The 19,750-nt window shown below is 41.2% G+C and overlaps 1 protein-coding gene across 2 annotated transcripts in view; it reads right to left on the bottom strand.

Moving 5' to 3' along the window:
* The window catches only part of CTTNBP2 (cortactin binding protein 2), a 112,905-nt gene that overhangs the window by 61,419 nt on the left and 31,736 nt on the right, over positions 1 to 19,750 (bottom strand). For both annotated transcript variants that reach the window (XM_048499375.1, XM_048499376.1), the window contains exon 3: positions 12,546 to 12,770. In XM_048499375.1, the coding sequence (XP_048355332.1) occupies positions 12,546 to 12,770 (225 nt within the window). The remainder of the gene's footprint in view (positions 1 to 12,545; positions 12,771 to 19,750) is intronic.

Here is a 19,750-nt window from a genome sequence, read left to right on the forward strand (position 1 = left end):
CAGTGCTAGAAATAATGTTGATATAGTGCAAGGAGTGTAAATTACCTATATTACAATCCTTCCAAGGACGCCATTTTTAGTGTTCCCAGGATGTTCTATTTAGGCTGTGCAGAACAGACCAGTAAGACTTGGTGAGTATGCATGCAGACCAAGGAGCTTTTAGTGGCAGCTCCAAAATTAAATAATTCCTTGGCCCAAATAATTTTTTGCCTGCACAACTGGTTCTTTGGAAGATGGCTGAGACTCTTGTTCTGAAGGGTCTTCAGTGGTTGCATTTCCTGACCTATTCATCTGAATTCTGTTGTACATGGACTGCTGCACTGACAGCTTTTATCGCTTACTGATCAAGTCACTGGTCCACTCCAATTTTTTTTTTGCAAAGCATAGATGCTTTTCTCAGTTTTTTCTAATCTTGTTGTTTTATCAATGCTTTCTTTTTAATCTGTTTTAACTTGTTTTTGTGTTATCTTAGATGCAGAAGGTGAGGTAGTAATTTGTGAACATGACATGAGACAGCCTTACCTGTAGGCATGATTCTTGCCCTCCTGAGGTATCTGTGAGGGTTGTTTCATGTGTAAACCTGCCCAGTAATCAATAAGCATTCAGGACTATAAAGTCTGAAGCATCAGTTCCCACAAGACTGGAATACATGTTACATACATGCTGCCCAAAATAGCCTCCATGTGGTGACTGATTTCCACTATTCCTAAGGGAAGCATTTACTAGTGTAATGGGCTTTGGACTTTTTTCTCCTGCAATCAATGAGAGAATCTGAACTGCACAGTTCTAACCAAATGTTTTTTAAAGCATTTAATGGTAGATGTCTATCAACCCTAGGCAGCCTACTGGGCCACTGAGGAAGACAACTAAAGTTGACACCTTTCCTGGGAACAACCCCATCAGTGCCAGCAGGAACTCCTGAGGTGGAGTGCTGGTGTCATTGCTACTCCATGTGGGGGCACAGCTACCAGTGCTTGAGTCATACCAACTCCATATCCTCCCCTTTTGTTCCCTTTGTTAGGCAAGATGTTAGAAAATGTCAGCATATACATTTAATTCTATAGCTATTGTAAAAGCAAGTGCTACATTTATCAGAATTCTTAATCATATTATAGTGAGTAATATTTTAAAGCAAACCAGGTTTGAAGTTGTTGTATTAAAACTGCTTATAGGGATTTTCATATAAGCCTAAGTCACATACAGGCACAAAAAACACCTAATCTTCTTCTGAGACTTCCATCCAGAGAAATCTAATTTGCTTACCACAGTAATGCACTTTTACAGAAATATATCAGTCTTACCCTATTCTAAATCTTTTCTACCTTAAAAATGTAATCATTATTTAGGTTTCTAAGTGTGACATAATCAAAGAGATGCATATGAGATAATCAATACCCTCATTTTTTCTAAAGCAAGGTAAGAAAGCCAAATTCATAATCTCTATTAAAAGGAAATGAATCTAATATTTCTGTAACTGTTTTAATTAATTGTCAAGGATTAAAGAAAAATCATATGCAACCAGCATTCAGCAATAGTTTAGCTTTGAATGAGCTCATAGACTTCAGGAAGAATGAATGATCTACACAAAATACTGCTACACTAGTCTATCTTGGCAATTATAAGGTATATCTCCACACATCCGTTATCATCAGAAAGAGTAAGAGAATTGCAAAGTAATGGCTAAGGTTCAAATTAACTGAGTGAAAATAGTACATGCTGAACAGCTTTATTCACTCATAGGAGTCATTTAAAGAGTATAGATTCCAGGTGTGGCAACTTCTGAAAACTCAAATGTAATGTTGGAAAGGCCATTACGTTTTATCATTTGTCGATGTTATATACATCCAGAAACACAGATAATGATATACCAGATGGGCAGTCCCATCCTCGAGTTTAGGGGCTGGCCAGAGCTCTGTAGCTGTGCTGCGCTGCCATTCCCAAAGGGGATCCTGGCAGCGTGGGAAGAGTTCAAAAGCATAACAGCTTCCCCGTCACGCAGAAGCCCCCATAACATGCAATAGGCTTACATCTTCCAAAAGGGTTGCATAAGTCACATTTTGCAGCTGCTGGCATAATGTGCCGGATGACCAGGAGGGAGCCGATTGATGCTGGTTCCTCCCCCACACCCCCAGCCCTCCTCCGCTATGCCGGCAGTGGCAGGGGAGGTGCAGGGTCACTGTTGCAGCATCCTGAACTGCATTCCACCACCAGGGAGGGCAGTGTAAGCCACATAGTGGTGGTTTCGCCCCTTCATTGGGGTAAGTGCCCTGGAGAGGGCAGATTAACCAGTGTGGCTCGCATGAGCAGATTCCACCTCCCCCCCTTTGGATTGGAATCTAAATCTATGATTTAGATCCCAATCTAAATCCATTATTTTTGTTATAAGAAAACATTAAACCACACAAGATACAAGGTTTTTCATTTACAGACAGTAATACTATAAGGTTCATTTCTGGATGTGTTATTTTTATAATAATGTTTCTGTATCTGACCACTGAGGAAGGCTGTAGAAGCCAAAATGCATATGACCCTTTGTTGGACACTGACATAATTGTATCACCAACAGTGTTTGGGATATGTACAACAATTTCCACTTACTTTTAAAGGTGTAGCCTGAAATGAAGGCCTTGTGTTTTTAGCTAATTTCCTTTTGTACACAAGATAATAAATATATTAATTTTCATATAGATTTTATAGTTTTCAGTTCAACCCTTACCCTATAAGTAAGGTTTTATCTGGATTAGATTTTAATGTATTTATTTAGCTACCCTGTTTCCCCGAAAATAAGACATCCCCTGAAAATAAGATGTAGTAGAGGTTTTGCTGAAGTGCTAAATATAAAGCATCCCCCAAAAGTAAGACATAGCAAAGTTTTTGTTTGGAAGCATGCCCATCAACTAGAGCATGAAGCTGTGGAGCGGAAAAATAAGACATCCCCTGAAAATAAGACATAGCGCATCTTTGGGAGCAAAAATTAATATAAGACACTGTCTTATTTTCGGGGAAGCAGGTATGTATTGATTTTATTGATTGTTTTTGTTGTAAACCACCTAGAGCTCTTGGGGGATGGGGTGGTATACTAAATTTAATAAATAATAATAAACTAATAATAATAAAAAAGATCACAAAAGTTCGTCTCAGTCATGAGGCTCCTTGGGCTCTCATATTCCATTTCAGTGCTCAACTCAGTGCATGTGATGTTATTTGTAGTTCAAACACATACTTAAATATCAGCACATCACCAAAAATGTTGGAGAGAAACCTCCCAAACTACTACTACTACTGCTGCTGCTGCTACTGCTGCTACTACTACTTCATTATTATTATACACATAACAACACAGCACAAGTGTCTGGAATTCATCTCTGAATATCGAGTCCTTCCCAAGGACCTAGGATATTAGAGGTATTTGCGTAGAATATGTGCAGTTCCTAGAAGTGCTGCTTTCTGCAGCATGTGGACTGATGTTCTGTCCAAGTTTAGGCTTTCCAGATGTTTTTCAAGATTTCTTGGGATTCCTCCTAGAGCACCGACTACTAGTGGGATTTCGCTGTTGTTCTTTTTTTGCCACAATCGTTCAACTTCAATTTGTAAGGTCCCTTTGTATTTTGTGATCTTCTTTTCCCAGCTCTTTTTGTCCCCCCTCTCTTACTCCTGCTGTCAACTGGCACAGCAACATCGATGATCCAAACATGTTTCTTCTCTATCACTGTTATGTCTGGGGTGTTGTGTGCCAGGTGTCTGTCTGTCTGTATTCTAAAGTCCCAGAGTATTTTTTGCTTCTTCATTTTCTGTGGACTTCTCTCTGAAGCTTGTGCCTGCATTACCAGGTCTCTGCTACAGGGCAGGCCGTACTCTTTTTACCAAAGGTTCCAGTGCACCATTGCTTTAGCTAGCCTATTGTGACGCTCGAAAGGATAGTCAGTTTGGGCTTATTTTCTTACAGCAGCAGATGATGGTAGCTCCCACGGTTTCATCACACCCTTTGCAGAGACCTGCACTTTGGGTCGATTGTAGGACTCTTTTCGATTGATCGTGTTCCTTTATTGCATTTGTCACTGTCAGTTTGCTTGCTCCTGGAGCAGCAAAAATCAGGCTCTTCAGTTTCCTTTCTCTTTAGAGTTCCCCCCTTCTGAGCCACTCCCATGTTTGCTTGCTGTCAACCTTCCCTTCAATTTTCTTAAAGTACTTGCTCCATGGAGTGGCTTCTTGTTTAGCCACTGCTCCTTTCGTGTTTTAAACTGTTGGGCCTCTTATACTCTTCTTTTGATTCTTTGGCTTTCAGCATCTCAGCCTTGTGGACTTCTTTCAATGCTGGCTCTTGACTTTTTTCTTGGATGTATTCCTTTCAGGCCTCTTTTCTCTTCCCTCTACTGATTGCCCTTGACCTGGAGCAGTCCTCTTCCTCCTCCGACCTTGCCAGGTGGTAGAGTCTGTCTACATCACTTCCCCTTATTGGATGCAGTGCTCGATTGATGGTCATAATTTCCTTTCCTTTGTTTTTTTTCTCTGTCCAGGATGTCCAGTCTCGAAACTTTCAGTGTCCAAGTTAATTATTATGCCAGCAGGGTGTAGCTGTACTCACAGGCACAGCCCACATTATTAATTGCCTTTATTGTATTTCCTCCATTTTAAACTTCTTGATTTCAAAATTTTTCTCTGACCCCTTCTAAGATATTCCTTCCTAATTGCGCCTTTGACTTCTGCATTGCTTGATGTTCTCTCAGCTTGCAGTATCCCCAAGTATGTTGTAGCTTTCTATTCTCACTGGTAAAGCTCTTTATTTCCTATGGCATTTGGCATATTCACACCTTCTCGCATGTTGCAAGTTTCACCTTTACTGAGTTCCAAAGTTGCACAATTTGTCAAGTCCAAAAATCCATTGCAATGTCAGTGCTTCAAAGACTCTCAACTGTGTTCAGTAGTGACTCAATCTCCTGCTTTTGATTTTCCATAGAGCTTTAGGGTCATCCATGTATAGAAGGTGTGAAATTTTTTGGTGAGTTTCTTTGCTGTCTGATATCCTTGACCTGTTTTCTTCTAGAATTATAGAGAAGCGGAATCATAGCAATGATGAAGAGTAGTGGGGACAGGGAGTCTCCTTTGGAATATTCCCGCTTCGGATGTTGGACTTCCTATTCCCTGCTCCAGAATTGACTATTAATTCTGTTTTCCAAGTGTGCATTGCATTCTTGACCAATTTCTTGATGTTCCTCACTCGACTCCAACTATCTCCAGAGCAAATGAAGTATCCAACTGTGGTGGCAGTGAATCGAATGCTTTCCTGTAATCAATCCAAGCTACATGCAAGTTGGTTTTCTCCTTCTTTTGCAATTCTCAAGGATCATTTTTTATCTATGAGCAGTTGATCTTTTGTTCCCCTACTGTTTCTTCTGGTTTGTTTCCTTTTGTTCTAGGGGCAGCTTAATTTCTTTCCTTCCAGGTGGTCTTGTATTGCATCAGCCTAATATGCCAGTAAAAAAAAGCTTAAAGGTTAAGTTGGTAGGCAAGTGATTGGTCACCTTGTAATTGCTAGAGATTGCTCCTTTCTCTTGATGTGCTCTTTCTCATTACTGCAGAAAAAAGTTTTCCCCTAAGTTGTCATCCATTCTTCAATTTGGGCCCTGTTTGCAGCACTTGATTCAACTGTTGGGCAATTCTTTCATGCAAGGATTGGTCCGAGTTTTCTTCCAGCCAGAGAATCCATACTTAGTTCATCATCCTGCCTGGGGGGCAGTCCAGTTCTTCACACCTTTTTGCTTTCGTTTTCCAACCATTTTAGTTGTTATTACTCAAGTTGTCCATGCTTGTTGCTGCTCAGTTCAGCCTCCACATGCTCTTTTGGCCCAACTTGCATTTCGGTTGTAGTTTTCATTGGAGCTGCCCCAAATGTTTCTCTCCAGAACTCAATCGTTTGTTCCCTCTGTCTGGCTCTCCTGTGTTTCGCTTTCACATCTCCATTCTTACATTCTGGTAGAATCAGTTTCTGGTTGGAGTAGAAAAGTTGATTCTGCTCTTTGAATTGAGCAACCCTTGCTTCGAATCTTGCAATCTTCTTTGAAACTGCCACCAGCTGTTGTTTGACCACCCTCTATTGCCTCATTGAGTTTTCCTCTTGTCCCAGGTGGTACCTCTTAACTAGGTCTTCGTCCTTGATTTTTTATTGGTCATTTTTTCAGCTTCTTCTCCTTCATACTTTTCTCAGTTTGCTGGCATCCGATCGAAGCCAGTTTGGCTACGATTTTTCTCTTCCCCAGTCTGATTTTCCACTTTGGAGTACCTATTTTAAAGGCATTCTTTCTGGGTGATGAATCTTTACTCCCTAGCTCTTTAGTAATCACTCACTGCAGTGCTGTACATAAGCTGGTTTGTTTCATGCAGTGACATTGTTTGGATTCCAGCAATGACCTTGTTTGCATCTTTCAGTGAATTGAGCAGATCCTTCCTTGGAACAATCTTCAATGGTGGCAATCTTGTACGTTCGTTTGCATTGTTATTATTATTATTATTATTATTATTATTATTATTATTGTTGTTGTTGTTGTTGTTGTTGTTGTTGTAGTAGTAGTAGATGATTTCACAGCTGCCAGATCTTTAGCTGGTTGTTGGCCTTCATTACAGTCGATCTCAGCTCCTCACTCAGAGGTTTCCTAGATAGACGGGGAGTTTCTTCCAGATAGCCTGGGGAACTCCAGATCCCCATCAGCCTCTGTCAGCATGGCCAATTGGCCGTGCTGGTAGGGGCTGATGGGAATTGTAGTTCCTGAACATCTGGAGAGCCGCAGGTTCCCTACCCCTGGCCTAGGAAGTTGTTGTTGTTATTATTAATTAAATTTAATAGACCGCCCTACCCCCGAAGGGATTCATGCTTCAAAAGTGATGGTTAAAATGAAAACTCTATAGCTTTCTATCAGCAATGTATACAACAGTACTCAGGAGCCCTTCTCTACCTGCAAGTAGCAAAGTATCTTTAATCTATTGTCGAAGGCTTTCACGGCCGGAATCACTTGGGTGCTGTGTGGTTTCCGGGCTGTATGGCCGTGTTCTAGCAGCATTCTCTCCTGACGTTTCGCCTGCATCTGTGGCTGGCATCTTCAGAGGATCTTCTGGAGATGCCAGCCACAGATGCAGGCGAAACGTCAGGAGAGGATCTGTGGCTGGTATTTTCAGATGATCCTCTGAAGATGCCAGCCACAGATGGAGGCGAAACGTCAGGAGAGAATGCTGCTAGAACACGGCCAAACAGCCCGGAAACCACACAGCACCCAAATATCTTTAACCTGTTGGTATGTAGTCTAGTGTAAATGGTTTGAAAAGAGGGCACTGCAGAAAAGCTTCTGGAATGGCTGAGAATAAACATTCTGGGGCCACAATGTCATCAAAGTGGTTATGGGACTTTAAAGACATTTTGCAGTCAGGAAGCAATACCTAGTGAACATCTAGGACGTCTCAGCAACAGTAGTTCTCAGATCAATAAGTATGGTCCAATTAGAAAGCCAGCAGGTGGCAATACAAGTTATTTCTTTTGATATCTTCCACATCCAATATTCCTTACTTCCTTGAAGATGGGAAACAGCAGAAACCCTGCCAATAACTCGTGTCCTGCTGCCAAAGTCACCCCCACCTCTGCAATGGATCTCACTTATGATACACTTCATATTATAAATACTATTTTCATTTTGACATAATGTCAAATGTATCTCCTCCTCGGTTCAATTTTCAGGGTGTTTTTAAATTATTTTTGTATTTCACAGTAAGACAGCAAGCTGATCAAAGGAAGAAATAAATAAATAAAAGGACTCCAGTCCTTGTAATTACTACAGAGCCACAGGAGGATTTTGAATTCCACTAGATGCTCAAATCCTACTAATTTCCAAGTTGTAAGAAGATATTGTATGGTGAATATATTTCACGTACACTGTAATCTGCGGGACCAGATGGCCCAGGGGATTGGTAACTGGATACGGAGCATTTCATCTCTAGGTCAGCAGTTCAAATTTGGCTTTGGTTGCTAGCGAAAGGAAAGTCATTACAAGCTGGTGTCTCCTGAGTGGTCTGTCATTCACCAATGGCATTACGTCTCCTTCCTCCAATGCAGAGGAAAGCTGATAGTCAGTTGGATACCTCCTCCAAGGAATTTTTTTTCCTTGTTATTTGTGTATACTCTCCCATTTGCTCTTGCCTAATGATACAGTTTCTGTCTTGTTTCATAGTAAACACAGGGCAAGAAATTGACAGCTATTTTGATGGCCTCCTGACACACACCCACTCTCAAATATATATATAAAGCTAACAGTGTTTTTGTTAGTGGTAGTATAACTCAGTAACTGCTGGGCCAATTCCTCTGAAAATTCCCAGCCACTATAGTCACCCAGTTGAGAGGGTTTTTAGATGTTCACATACCTGAAATTTCACACCTGGCCCACGTAAAACGCCTTTTTCCTGGCGCTCCATGGTGAAGGACATGCAGCTGCCTCTGTGTAACTGTCACCCTTAGAATGTTCATGCAGCTTAGAATGTTCGCTCAGATGGCCAGATATGAGCAGTGAAAACAGTACATAGGCAATAACTCGAGTGGAAGTGAAACACATATACATACATACACACAAGGGAGAGTGAGGGGTGGCATGAAAGGGAAGAGAAGTGAGGGAGGGAAGAGAGTGAGGGGTGGCATACAAGGGAGGGGAGGCGTGGGCAGCAACTGGATATGACCCACCAACCCTAGCGGAGGGAGAGGGAAGGGTCAGCGTCTGTTCCTTTCCCATTTCACCACAATAACCCACAGCAACAGTGTTTTTGTTACTGATGCCCTAATGCCGAAACGGCTGGACGGATCGCCCCCCAAATTTTCACATACGTTTCTCCCTGTTGCGGGCAGGTAATCAGACCTTCAAATCGCCAAAAGTCCATGCCTGAGCCAGATAAAACGTCTTTTTCCTGGCGCACCAGGCCATGAAGCTGGCTGTGTTTAAACTGTCACCCTTAGAATGTTCATGCAGCATGTCTGTGGCCTGAGGGGTTGGTATGCCTTTACAATGTTCGCGCAGATGGCCAGAGATGAGCATTGCAAATAGTAAATAGGTAACACTGTTAGGTAATACGAGTGGAAGTGAAACACATACACACTTTGCCGTGTGAGACGTCAGGTGGGGTCCCCCCTCACACGCAGGTAACTTTCACTCTCTGTGCCTCACCCACTGCTACCACACAATACACATCCAGCTCATCCTCACACACCTCACTCTGCCCTCCCTCACATCCAACCACCACTTACCCACTTCCTCACCCATATTCGCCACAGCTCTCTTTTACTAAAAGCAAGCTGGAGTTTGCCTTTTTCTTCTAGGACAATCCACGGGGTGGGGGCGAACCAACACTACTGGCTCCGCTTCTTTTGCACATGGCCCTTTAAGAACCTAGGGAGCTGGCCTCGTTCTGAGTGCCTCACCACCCTGCCTCTGCTGCCTGACTGGGATAGCCTCCTTGCCCCAGTTCTGCCTTACCCAAGCCAGGACTGTGCGTGTCAACCAGCCTCATGTGCGTACAGCTGTGTGAATTCGGCGACTCTGGACAGTTCCGTTGTGGAATGGAAAGAGTTACCTTACACTAAAAAAACAAGACACCACCATATAATAATGTGAATTGAAAAGGGAAAGAGGGATTCCATTTGACCACCCCAAAAGGCTATGCTGCGGATCATTGGACCTGTGTGGGTTACAGACTGTGATGAGAAGGACAACTGCCACAGCCATGCGTGGCCCGGTCCCGCTAGTGTGTGTGTGTGTGTGTGTGTACACACACACACACACACACACACACACTAGTGGGACCCGGCCACGCATATATATATATTCTGTAGGCTGGTGTTTAGTGGCATAGAAATGGCCAGGAAGCATTTGGTGACATTCCCAGGAGAAATACTTTCACTTTACAAAAGAAAATTTGACTGGAATTATGGCTTTGATTTGGAATTGCATAAACATTTTTCTTTTACTTCTCAGTTTATGCAGTTTTTCTGTTTTGTTCATGAAAAGAGAAATGAAGGAGAAAAGTTTGGAAGGATAGTATCAGGAAAAAGAAATATCTAAGAAACTCTTTCTTCCTTAGCCCCAAAATTTACGAGGCTGGCATCTGTTTGAATAAAAAGCTGACAATAGCAGATTGTGAAAGGCTTTGGATGTCACAATGAAACATTGTTGTGGTTATTGCCTCAAGTGTGTAATGGTGAGCTGTGCTCAAAATCTGATGCAAATACACCATAATTTCAGGAAAGGAATCTAAATTAACAGTGGATTAAAAATTCATTTAGATCCCCTTTTCTAGTAGGAAAAAATTCTTATTTCTGCTTTGCACATCCAGATCTACTGAAATGTAAGAAAACTTCAAATTGGGACACAGTGTAATAAGAACAGACAAGAAAGTACTTTATATTGGGATGGTTGTGTAGAAGGGTTTAAAATAATTCAGGTCCAAAGCAAAAAGATTTTGTGTTTCTTTCATTTTAAAAACTTTTTGGCAGAGGGTGAAGTATAAATAATCCTGCCACTGATTTACTGGAGTTTACCTTTTTATCTAATTTCACTGTGTTTGAAATAAGAGGATTTCTAAATGGATTAGCTGCATTTTCCCCATTTGTCTTGTAAGCTGGTGCTGAATGGATGAGTATATGTTTTAAGCTCAATAAAAATAAATAATAAATATGAAACTATTTAATGGTCAATCACCAGTTCCTTTCTTCAAGCCTACTATGTTTCATTGAACTGAAATATTGAAAATGGTTACTGAAATATATTTCCCAAGCAATCTCTGCTAAAGGAAACAGGAAAGAGCTTCTGTGAAGTTTGTAGACAGTTATTTTCTCATGCTCATGTCATTGAGTAGTAATAGTTTTGCCCTACATCTGAGTGAACCTCACATCAGCTGCCTTTTCACCGCCTCACCTTGAGACCCTGAATGAGATAGACTGGCTCTCTTCGTCCTGGTCCCAGATTGGTGAATTCACCTTGGACTCTGCTCTGGATCTTGCTTGCCCACTTCGTTATTTCCTGACCCTCCTAATTCGCCTGTCCAAGCTTCCTGTCACACCTCGATCCTACTCCAACATTACTTTATTTAGTCATATCAAACCCTGGAAATACTGTTAGGCCAGCTCTTACAAGATCAGAAGCTGTGTCTCCTAGAACTGCTAACAAAAACAGAGGGAATAATGTGCATGCTCTCTTGCTGATCTGGAGAAACTCATTAGAAAGCTACTTTCTAAAAGCCAAGTGTTCATAGTAGTACTGTAATACATCTGTTCACAAGTGCATGAATAACTGTACAAAGCATGCTTGTCTTTAATTACTTGGCAAAATATATGTAAATAAAATCCAACGAAAGTTTGGTTTCAGATGACATGCAACTGATCTAATTACGTTGACTTGTCAACCGCCAGAAGCTATATTGGACACATTGTGCTATTGCTAGTTCTTAGCCTGGAGTAAAGGTATGCTCCAAGCAGGTTGGGGAAAGTAGCAACTTTGAATTCTGTCTGAACTCAGATGTTGTTTCTGGCTGAAGGTTTTTGGTTCATCAAAATAACAATACTTTGACATCTCTCTGTACCCAGAAAGAGATCAGGGCCAAATTTTTGGTTTCTATACCAATGAATCCCAGCATGGTGCCTATGGGCATCAGGGTGCCCAGCAAAGTGTTTTCTAGCACCATGTCTTTCTTCCCCAAAGCAAAAAGTCAATCCTGGCTTTGCAGTGCATCCTTGATGTAGGAGATGCTTCAGAAGAGCCTAGGAGGCATCACTTTTGTGTCTGCAGGAAGTGACTATTCAGAAACACCTGCCTCCTTCATAATAGGTTACTTCAGTTGGAACCTCCCAACTTTTTTGTAAGTGGTGCACTCCCCCTGACACCCACTTTGTAATGGCACCCACTAGTCGAGTTCAACATGCCAAAAGTATCCATAGGCTCAACAAGACTGAACTACATCTTATGTACTTCCTTGGCATGAACCTCCCCTTTCCCATACCATGAGGAGATGTGAACACATGACCTAGGAGACCCTACATTTATCTGAACTCAGGACCTTCTATGTGACACCTTAATTTTTCTCCAGCAGTGAGGGTGGAATGGGATAAGCTGGAAGACAACAGATGAGTCTAAGACCTGTTCTTGATCACTCCCTCTTCCATAGGTAAAATCCCAAGGCTAGAAATACAATTTGGACAGAACTAGAGATATTTTACTATCTATCATCTCTATCCTAAGACATATGAAGCACAGATACACTAGAAAGCACTTGGATTTCATAGAGACATCGGTTCTTTTACAGAGGAATCTGCTTGTCAAAGCACAACAAGTTGGTAAATAGTAAAACAAATAAAATTTCACTGGTGCATCCTGGCTGCATACTATTAACCAGAAGGCTGATATTAATGATAAAATGAAGTTGACTCCAGAATTCCCCCCCCCCCCAAAACGAACAAACATTAAGCTATTCCAAACATGCAGCAAGCTGCTAGAAAGAATAAAATGGTTGCATCAATATTGTACCTTCTTCTGTCTGTTTTCTGCTGTAACCAACTGAGCGGCCATTCTTTCTTGCATTTTTCTGCAGTGAGCCATAACAGCCTCTAAGACAGAGAGTGGATTGGTACAGACGGACTTCTTGTGTTTCTCACCAGCAGCTGCCTCATAGTCTCGCTGTAGAGCCAGAAATGGGTCACTAAGATTAAATCTTCCATACCGTTCCTGGATAAAAATCTCCTTCCTCCGTGCCTGAGGTATTAAACAGACAAATGAACAAAACAAGTAATTAGGGAACAGTAAAGAGGTACAGCAACACACTATAGCTGTACACTTAAGGCACTGGGTAAATAAATAGTAACACTTCTGTAAAAAGACTATAAATGAATTTCAGTATTTCTAAGAATACATATGGTAATATAAGGAACACCGTTATTTCAAGATACTTTGAAATGAAATCTCTGTTTTATTAGAACAGGGGTTTGCAATATGGCACCTGTGGGCACCATGGTACTTGCCAACACTTTTCCTGATGCCCACCCAAATGTTTCTTGAACGTGGATGGGCCCAGATGGGGCTTTTGCCTGGCAGGGCAACTGAATGGCTTCTACAGATCTGATTTGCTGGGCAGTTTTTTTTAGGTTGCTTTAGTGGTAGCTGCCATTGGTGGTTTTATTCTGCCTCTCATCCTTCTTTCCCCGAGTATTTCTTTATAATTATCCCTCTTCTTTCCTGCTCTTGGATTTTTTCTATGTGTGTATGTGTAGTTATTTCTTCCACAGCAGTCATTTTATGATTGTGTTCACCACCCGGTGTCAAGGCTGCAAAGCACAGAAGCACCAATTTGTCAACACAGATTTGTCAACACTGTGATACATGCAACGGTCACCTCCAGGCTTGACTATTGTCAACACTGTGATACATGCAACGGTCACCTCCAGGCTTGACTATTGTAACTCGCTCTACGCGGGCCTTCCCTTGCGCCTGATTCGGAAACTGAAACTGGTCCAACATGCAGCGGCGCGTTTGCTCACAGGGGGCGCCTTCTGTGATCATATTCAACCTGTGCACTGCGCCAGCTGCACTGGCTTAGCCAGTGGAATTCCGAATCATCTTCAAGGTGTGTGGTTTTAACCTTTAAGGCCTTTACAGCGGCCTGGGGACCCTCGTGATCTGGAGAGACCGCATTACCCCATATGCCCTACTTTCGGCCTCTCTGCGATCAGCAGAGGCCAATTTACTGGCGGTTCCTGGCCCCCTCGATGATGCGAAGCTGGCCTCCACACGAGGCCAGGACCTTTACGGCTGCCTGGCCCCAGCCTGGTGGAACACTCTTCCCTCCAAGGGCTGTCCGGGCCTCTCACGCGGGACCTTGGATGAGTTCCCGCAGGGCCTGTAAATCGACCGAGGATTGTTCCACCGGACTTTGGAGTGTCCAGTCGCTGAAAAGGCTGGCGCCCCCTTCCCCTCCCCTCTCCTTCCCCCCCTGCATCTTCTTGCACATACCATCTGTTGCACTTTACCACCTATTATCCTCCCAGAGAGGTACCTGACCCCTCCCTTTTCTTTTGCACTGGGGTGATCTAAATTGAATTGGCCATAATAGGGCACCCTATTATGATGCTAACCGCTGTTTTTAAGTAGCTTTTAATGGTTTTTAGTATTATATTGTTGTTATCGATTTAATTAATTGTATATGTGAATGTTGTTCACCGCCCAGAGCCCCCAGGGGATGGGGCGGTTTATAAATCGAAACAATAAAATAAATAAATAAATAAAACAGTGGGGAAAAAACAGAGAAAACCTGAATATGGTGACCAGGAATAGTTTCAAGGGAGAGTTAACAAAAAATTGTGCTGGGGGGGGGGGGGTCTAAAATGTTTTTTTAATGTTTTAGGGTCTTGTGCAAAAACTGCCAGTGTGAGAAAATTACCGTATATACTCATGTATAAGTCGAATTTTTCAGCACATTTTTAATGCTGAAAAAGCTCCCCTCGACTTATATGCGGGTCATTAAAAAAACTTTTGTGTTTTTACTTTGCCGGCCAGCAGGGGGCGCAGTTTTTATGCTAGCGGCACCAAATTTCCAGGGTACCCTCAGAAGACACTCCTGATGATCCCAGCCAAGTTTGGTAAAGTTTGGTTCCGGGGGGTCCAAAGTTATGGACTCCTACAGGACTTGCCCCCATTACCCATTGTTTTCCATGCGAGCTATTGAAGTAGATGGGTCTACCCTCTTTGCAGGGGTCCATAATCTTTTCTGGACCCTCTAGAACCAACTACTTCACCAAACCTGGCTGGTCTCATCCAGGAGAGTCTCTTTATGATACCAGCCAGGTTTGGTGAAGTTTGGGTCCAGGGGATCCAAAGTTATTGACCCCTCAAAGGGGATGCCCCATCCCCCCATTGTTTACAATGGAAGCTAATAGTAGATTTTTCACCATTTCTTGATAATATCCACTCTTAAAATCTAAAGTTGGGATTACATTTGGACATACAGATGATGATGATAAGGGAATCAATCAGTTTTGGAGGATTTTAACTCTTGTAAGTTTTAAGCTTGGTTGCTTCTGGTTGGGCTAAGGTTTTTGTACTTTTAAAGTTATTGTTGATACCATATTGTTCTTGTTTACCCTCTTTTCCACTTACAGAGCCAGTTTACTGTTTTTCTTTGAAATAAATATTCAAAAACATTTAACCTAATGATGCTTCAATTGATGTAATTTTATTGGCATCTATTTTTATTTTTGAAATTTACCAGCAGCTGCTGCATTTCCCACCCTCGACTTATACGTGAGTCAATAAGTTTTCCCAGTTTTTTGTGGTAAAATTAGGTGCCTCGACTTATATGCGGGTCGACTTATATGCGAGTATATACGGTAATGTTGGATGGAATTGAATGAGAATGCTTTCAAATCATACTCCACGGCTCTAAAACCTTAACACCAGTCTACACCCAGAGTTTACTTGTTACATTCACTCCCCAGAATGTCACTTAAGAAAAATAGAATTAATTGCTCAGAAATTAGTTCTAGCATGAAAAACCTATCTGTGAATAAAGGTCACCGTAGACAAGATTTTGTTTTCTTTTTCTTTATGCAGGCACTTTGCAAATAACAAAGAAGAGTCAGTTACTGATTCTGAATTACCCTGCAGGGAGAGACAGTTCTGGATATTAACTTCTCTGGGTAAGCAAAATACATTTCTCAGAGCTCCTTCATAATTAAGGGGAAAAATATGGTCCCTAGAAGAGTAAGCTATCCCAGCAGATTTTATACCTGTTCCAAACCTTCACCTAAAATGGATGCATTCTTTTTGAAATTAGGTTATGAATAACCAGAAAGTGAAAGTTTCTCTCACATCGTGAAGATATATGCCCACTTGTCAACAAAATAACAGATAGACATCCAAATAAAGAATCATGGCTCAAAAATAGAAATAGGCTTTAAAAAGAACACTAATACCACCTTAAATAGACAGCCTCACAAAATGAGGGCAAGAATGATGAGTAAATTTGAAATAAGATATTTTAAGAAATGTGGGATGGTGTTAATTATTTTTTCTTTACAGGATGGAATATGTGTAAGACTACTGAAGCCCCAAAAGACACTTGCTTAAAAAATGCCAAATGATGATGGGAAGAACTCATTATTTTAGAATTTTAGACTAGAGAGCAGGTGCAAAGGCTAAATAGGCCATTCAACAGCAACAAAGTAGCAAACTACAAACTTAACCACCACTTCTTAAAATTCTTTGCAACATCACTTGAGGGTGGGGGCTCTAGAAAACACCAAGCCCTATTAGGGAATGTCTTAATTCAGCAAGGATGAGGACTGTGTAGGTTCAGTTTTGGCAGAGCTGGTGATACCTGATCCTCTCCAGCTGCTCATATGGGGTTCCTTGCCCTTTCCTTATCCCCACAGGTAGAATCATTGCATTTGACTTCCACTGACTTTTTACCTAACCAGACTTCCAAAATTATCTCTACTTTTGTTAATATAACTATTACCTCCCCCTCCCCACTGCAACTCTCAGTCTTTTAAGAGGGATAACTACTGATCTTTCAATAAAAGGCTTATATTTTCCTTTTTCATCCCAGAAAAATGACAGTGCACCATACTAAATCCATACGCTATTTAAGAGTGGCTGGCATTCAACACAAAATTCAGACATGTGGATTTCATACTCCCCTTTTATAAATCCATACTGATGAAAAATTTTGGAGAACTTTTAAATTTGCATAACGTTTTATGTTTATTTTGGTATGTCCTAATAAAAAGGTACAACAGGGCTTTTGTCTTAGTATTTTGCTTTGGATTAACAAGGCTGTTTACAATCTCTACCCAGTTTCTGGCCAGACACCCTCTATTCCAGACTGGTTCCCCGCACTTACCCACTGAACTTTTAGCATAGACAGAGCAATACAGAACCCACATGGCTGACAAGGAATGATGTACAGCTGAAAGGCCTGCTTTCAATGGCAAGCATTTCAATAACCAGGGAAGTAAACATATCTACATTTCCTGATATGCCTCCTACATTCACAGATGGATGATTCAGTGATAAATTAGAAGCACAGAAAATTTCTCACTGGACATAACCTCAAAGTGAAAATCCTTCATAATTGGTATCTCTATATAGAAAGAGCACTAAAATTTTTATAGTATTCTGCACGTTTCATATTTTAACATATGGTAGAAAATTGAATGTTTCCTTGAAATCAAAAAGGGTCACATGAGACATAATTTTCTGACAGATGGAGAGGGAAAGGTCTGATTTTAAGAAGTTAGCAAAGTATTTTGGCATACAAAACAAATGAATGGGAAGAATTTTTTTTAAATGCCTCATTTTCTTTTATGGATACAATGACTCATCTGTTCCTCATTTTTAATGCCAAGATCCAAACTCAGTGTTTCCCTTCAAGATCAGTACACAAGAAACAGGTCAGTGGAATTTTCTTTAACCATCACCTCTACAAAAACTAGAGAACATTTCTGGTGAAAACATGTTAATCTTATCTTCTTATGGCTATGAAACCTTTGGTTGTGTGTTAGAGAATTCTAGTTTCATGACTCGTGAAACCTGACATTACAATACTTTAAACTTTCCTTACTATTAGAAGATGTATATTTTTATATCAAGCGTCTCAACAGAAACCGTATAAGAACAGTAGTGAGTGTCACAAGGAAATGACATTTATAGTTTTGTAAAGGCACATTTAGCTCATATGCTATAGAAATTAGGGCATTTTAGAAGAACTCCAGGAATGGTTTACATATGCTTTAGTTAAAGAAGATAGTGAATTAATACTTTTTACTGCGCTTGAATACTCATAACTGCATTGAAAATGAGGCCACCAATAGCAATTTGCACAGAACAGGTAACGACAACAGGAACTGCCTAATGAACTAATCCCCTACAGGATCCTTACTAGTCTGTCTCACTATTTCATGCAGTGCCAGTGTGGTGTAGTGGTTAAAGCGTCAGGCTAGGATCTGGTTGACACAGGTTTGAATCCCTACTCTTCCATGGAAGCTTGCTGGGTGACTTTAGGCTAGTCATACTAGTTATACACTTTCAGCCCAACTTCCTCACAGGGTTGTTGTAGGGATAACATGGAGCAGAGGAGATAGATGTAAGCAGCTTCAGATCCTCATTAGGGAGAAAGGTGGATTATAAATGTAAACATTAAAACAAATAATATAGGTATACTTGGCATTCACTTCCAGTAGATTCTGGCAGCCTTCTTTTACTTGCCTAATGGAAGTGGGGGGGGGACCCATAGGGAGAAAGGGGAGGCATAACCAAAAGCAAATAAATAAACCGATTCTGGTTTCAAGGGTGGCATTTCACTTAGAATCATAGGCTGATTCCGCATGGGCCAAAAACAGCGGTGTGAAAACAGTGTGAAAACAGTATAAACTCTTTTACACCGTTTTAAACTCTTTTACACCATTTTCACACTGTTTTCACACTGCTGTTTTTGGCCCATGCGGAATCAGCCATAGAGTTGGAAGAGACCACAAGGGCCATCAAGTCCAACCCCCTGCAATGCAGGAACACATAATCAAAGCACTCCTGACAGATGGCCATCCAGCCTCTGTTTAAAAACCTCCAAAGAAGGAGACTCCTCCACACTCCAAGGTAGTACATTCCACTATCGAACAGCCCTTACTGTCAGGAAGTTTTTTTCTGATGTTTAGGTGGAATCTCTTTTCCTTCTTGAACCCATTACTCCTGGTCCTAGTCTTTGGAGTAGCAAAAACAAGCTTGCTCCCTCACCAACATGACACCCATCTAAACATGGCTATCATGTCACCTCTTAACCTTCTCTTCGCCAAACTAAACATACCCAGCTTTCCAAGTCTCTCCTCGTAGGGCATGCATTCCAGATCTTTTACCATTTTGGTTGCCCTCCTCTGGACCCATTCCAGCTTGTCAGTATCCTTCTTGAATTGTGGTGCCCAGAACTGTACACAATATTCCAGGTGAGATCTAACCAATGCAGAATAGAGCGGTACAATTACATCCCTTGATCTAGACACTATACTGCTATTGATTCAGTCCAGAATCACATTGGTTTTCTTTCTTGTACTGGAGAAAGTCATAAATCTTTTTCCCAGACTTACAACCAGAAATCAGGAGCACTGAAATCTTAAGTAAGTGTTATGATTCAGTGGTAGAGCATCTAATTTTACATGCAGAAAGTCCAAAGTTCAATCTTGGCATCTCCCCTTAGAAGATCTCAAGTAGCAGGAGTTGAGGAAAGATATTTTGCTGTCTGCAACTATAAGTTTGAGTAGACAACACTGAGCTACACAAACCAAAGATCTGACTTGGTAGAAAACAAATTCATATGATCTTAATAGTTGCCAAAGCTGGCTCCTTTTAGACCCATCTAATTTTCAAATGTTGCCAACATCTGCCTATATATTAGAACAATTTGAACATTTGCCTATTAAATAGATAATGCAGACATACATCTGTGAAACATTATTTCAGAATGTTGATTTTGCCACAGTGATTCAACAGGCTCTTGCCTGTTTCTGCTCACAGATCTTTTCTATAAAACCCACACAGATTTTGCATTCCAGACTTAAGTTTACCATGTGTGCCACACATATTCCATCATGGGTGAGAAAATGCAGTATACCACAAGATGCTTGAAAAGAACCAAGATACATCAAGTTTTGCATTGTATCTTAAGACCTTTGTCCTGTAGAAGCCAGGTT

Source organism: Sphaerodactylus townsendi, linkage group LG06, assembly GCF_021028975.2.
Source record: "Sphaerodactylus townsendi isolate TG3544 linkage group LG06, MPM_Stown_v2.3, whole genome shotgun sequence".
In the NCBI taxonomy this organism is placed as follows: domain Eukaryota; kingdom Metazoa; phylum Chordata; class Lepidosauria; order Squamata; family Sphaerodactylidae; genus Sphaerodactylus; species Sphaerodactylus townsendi.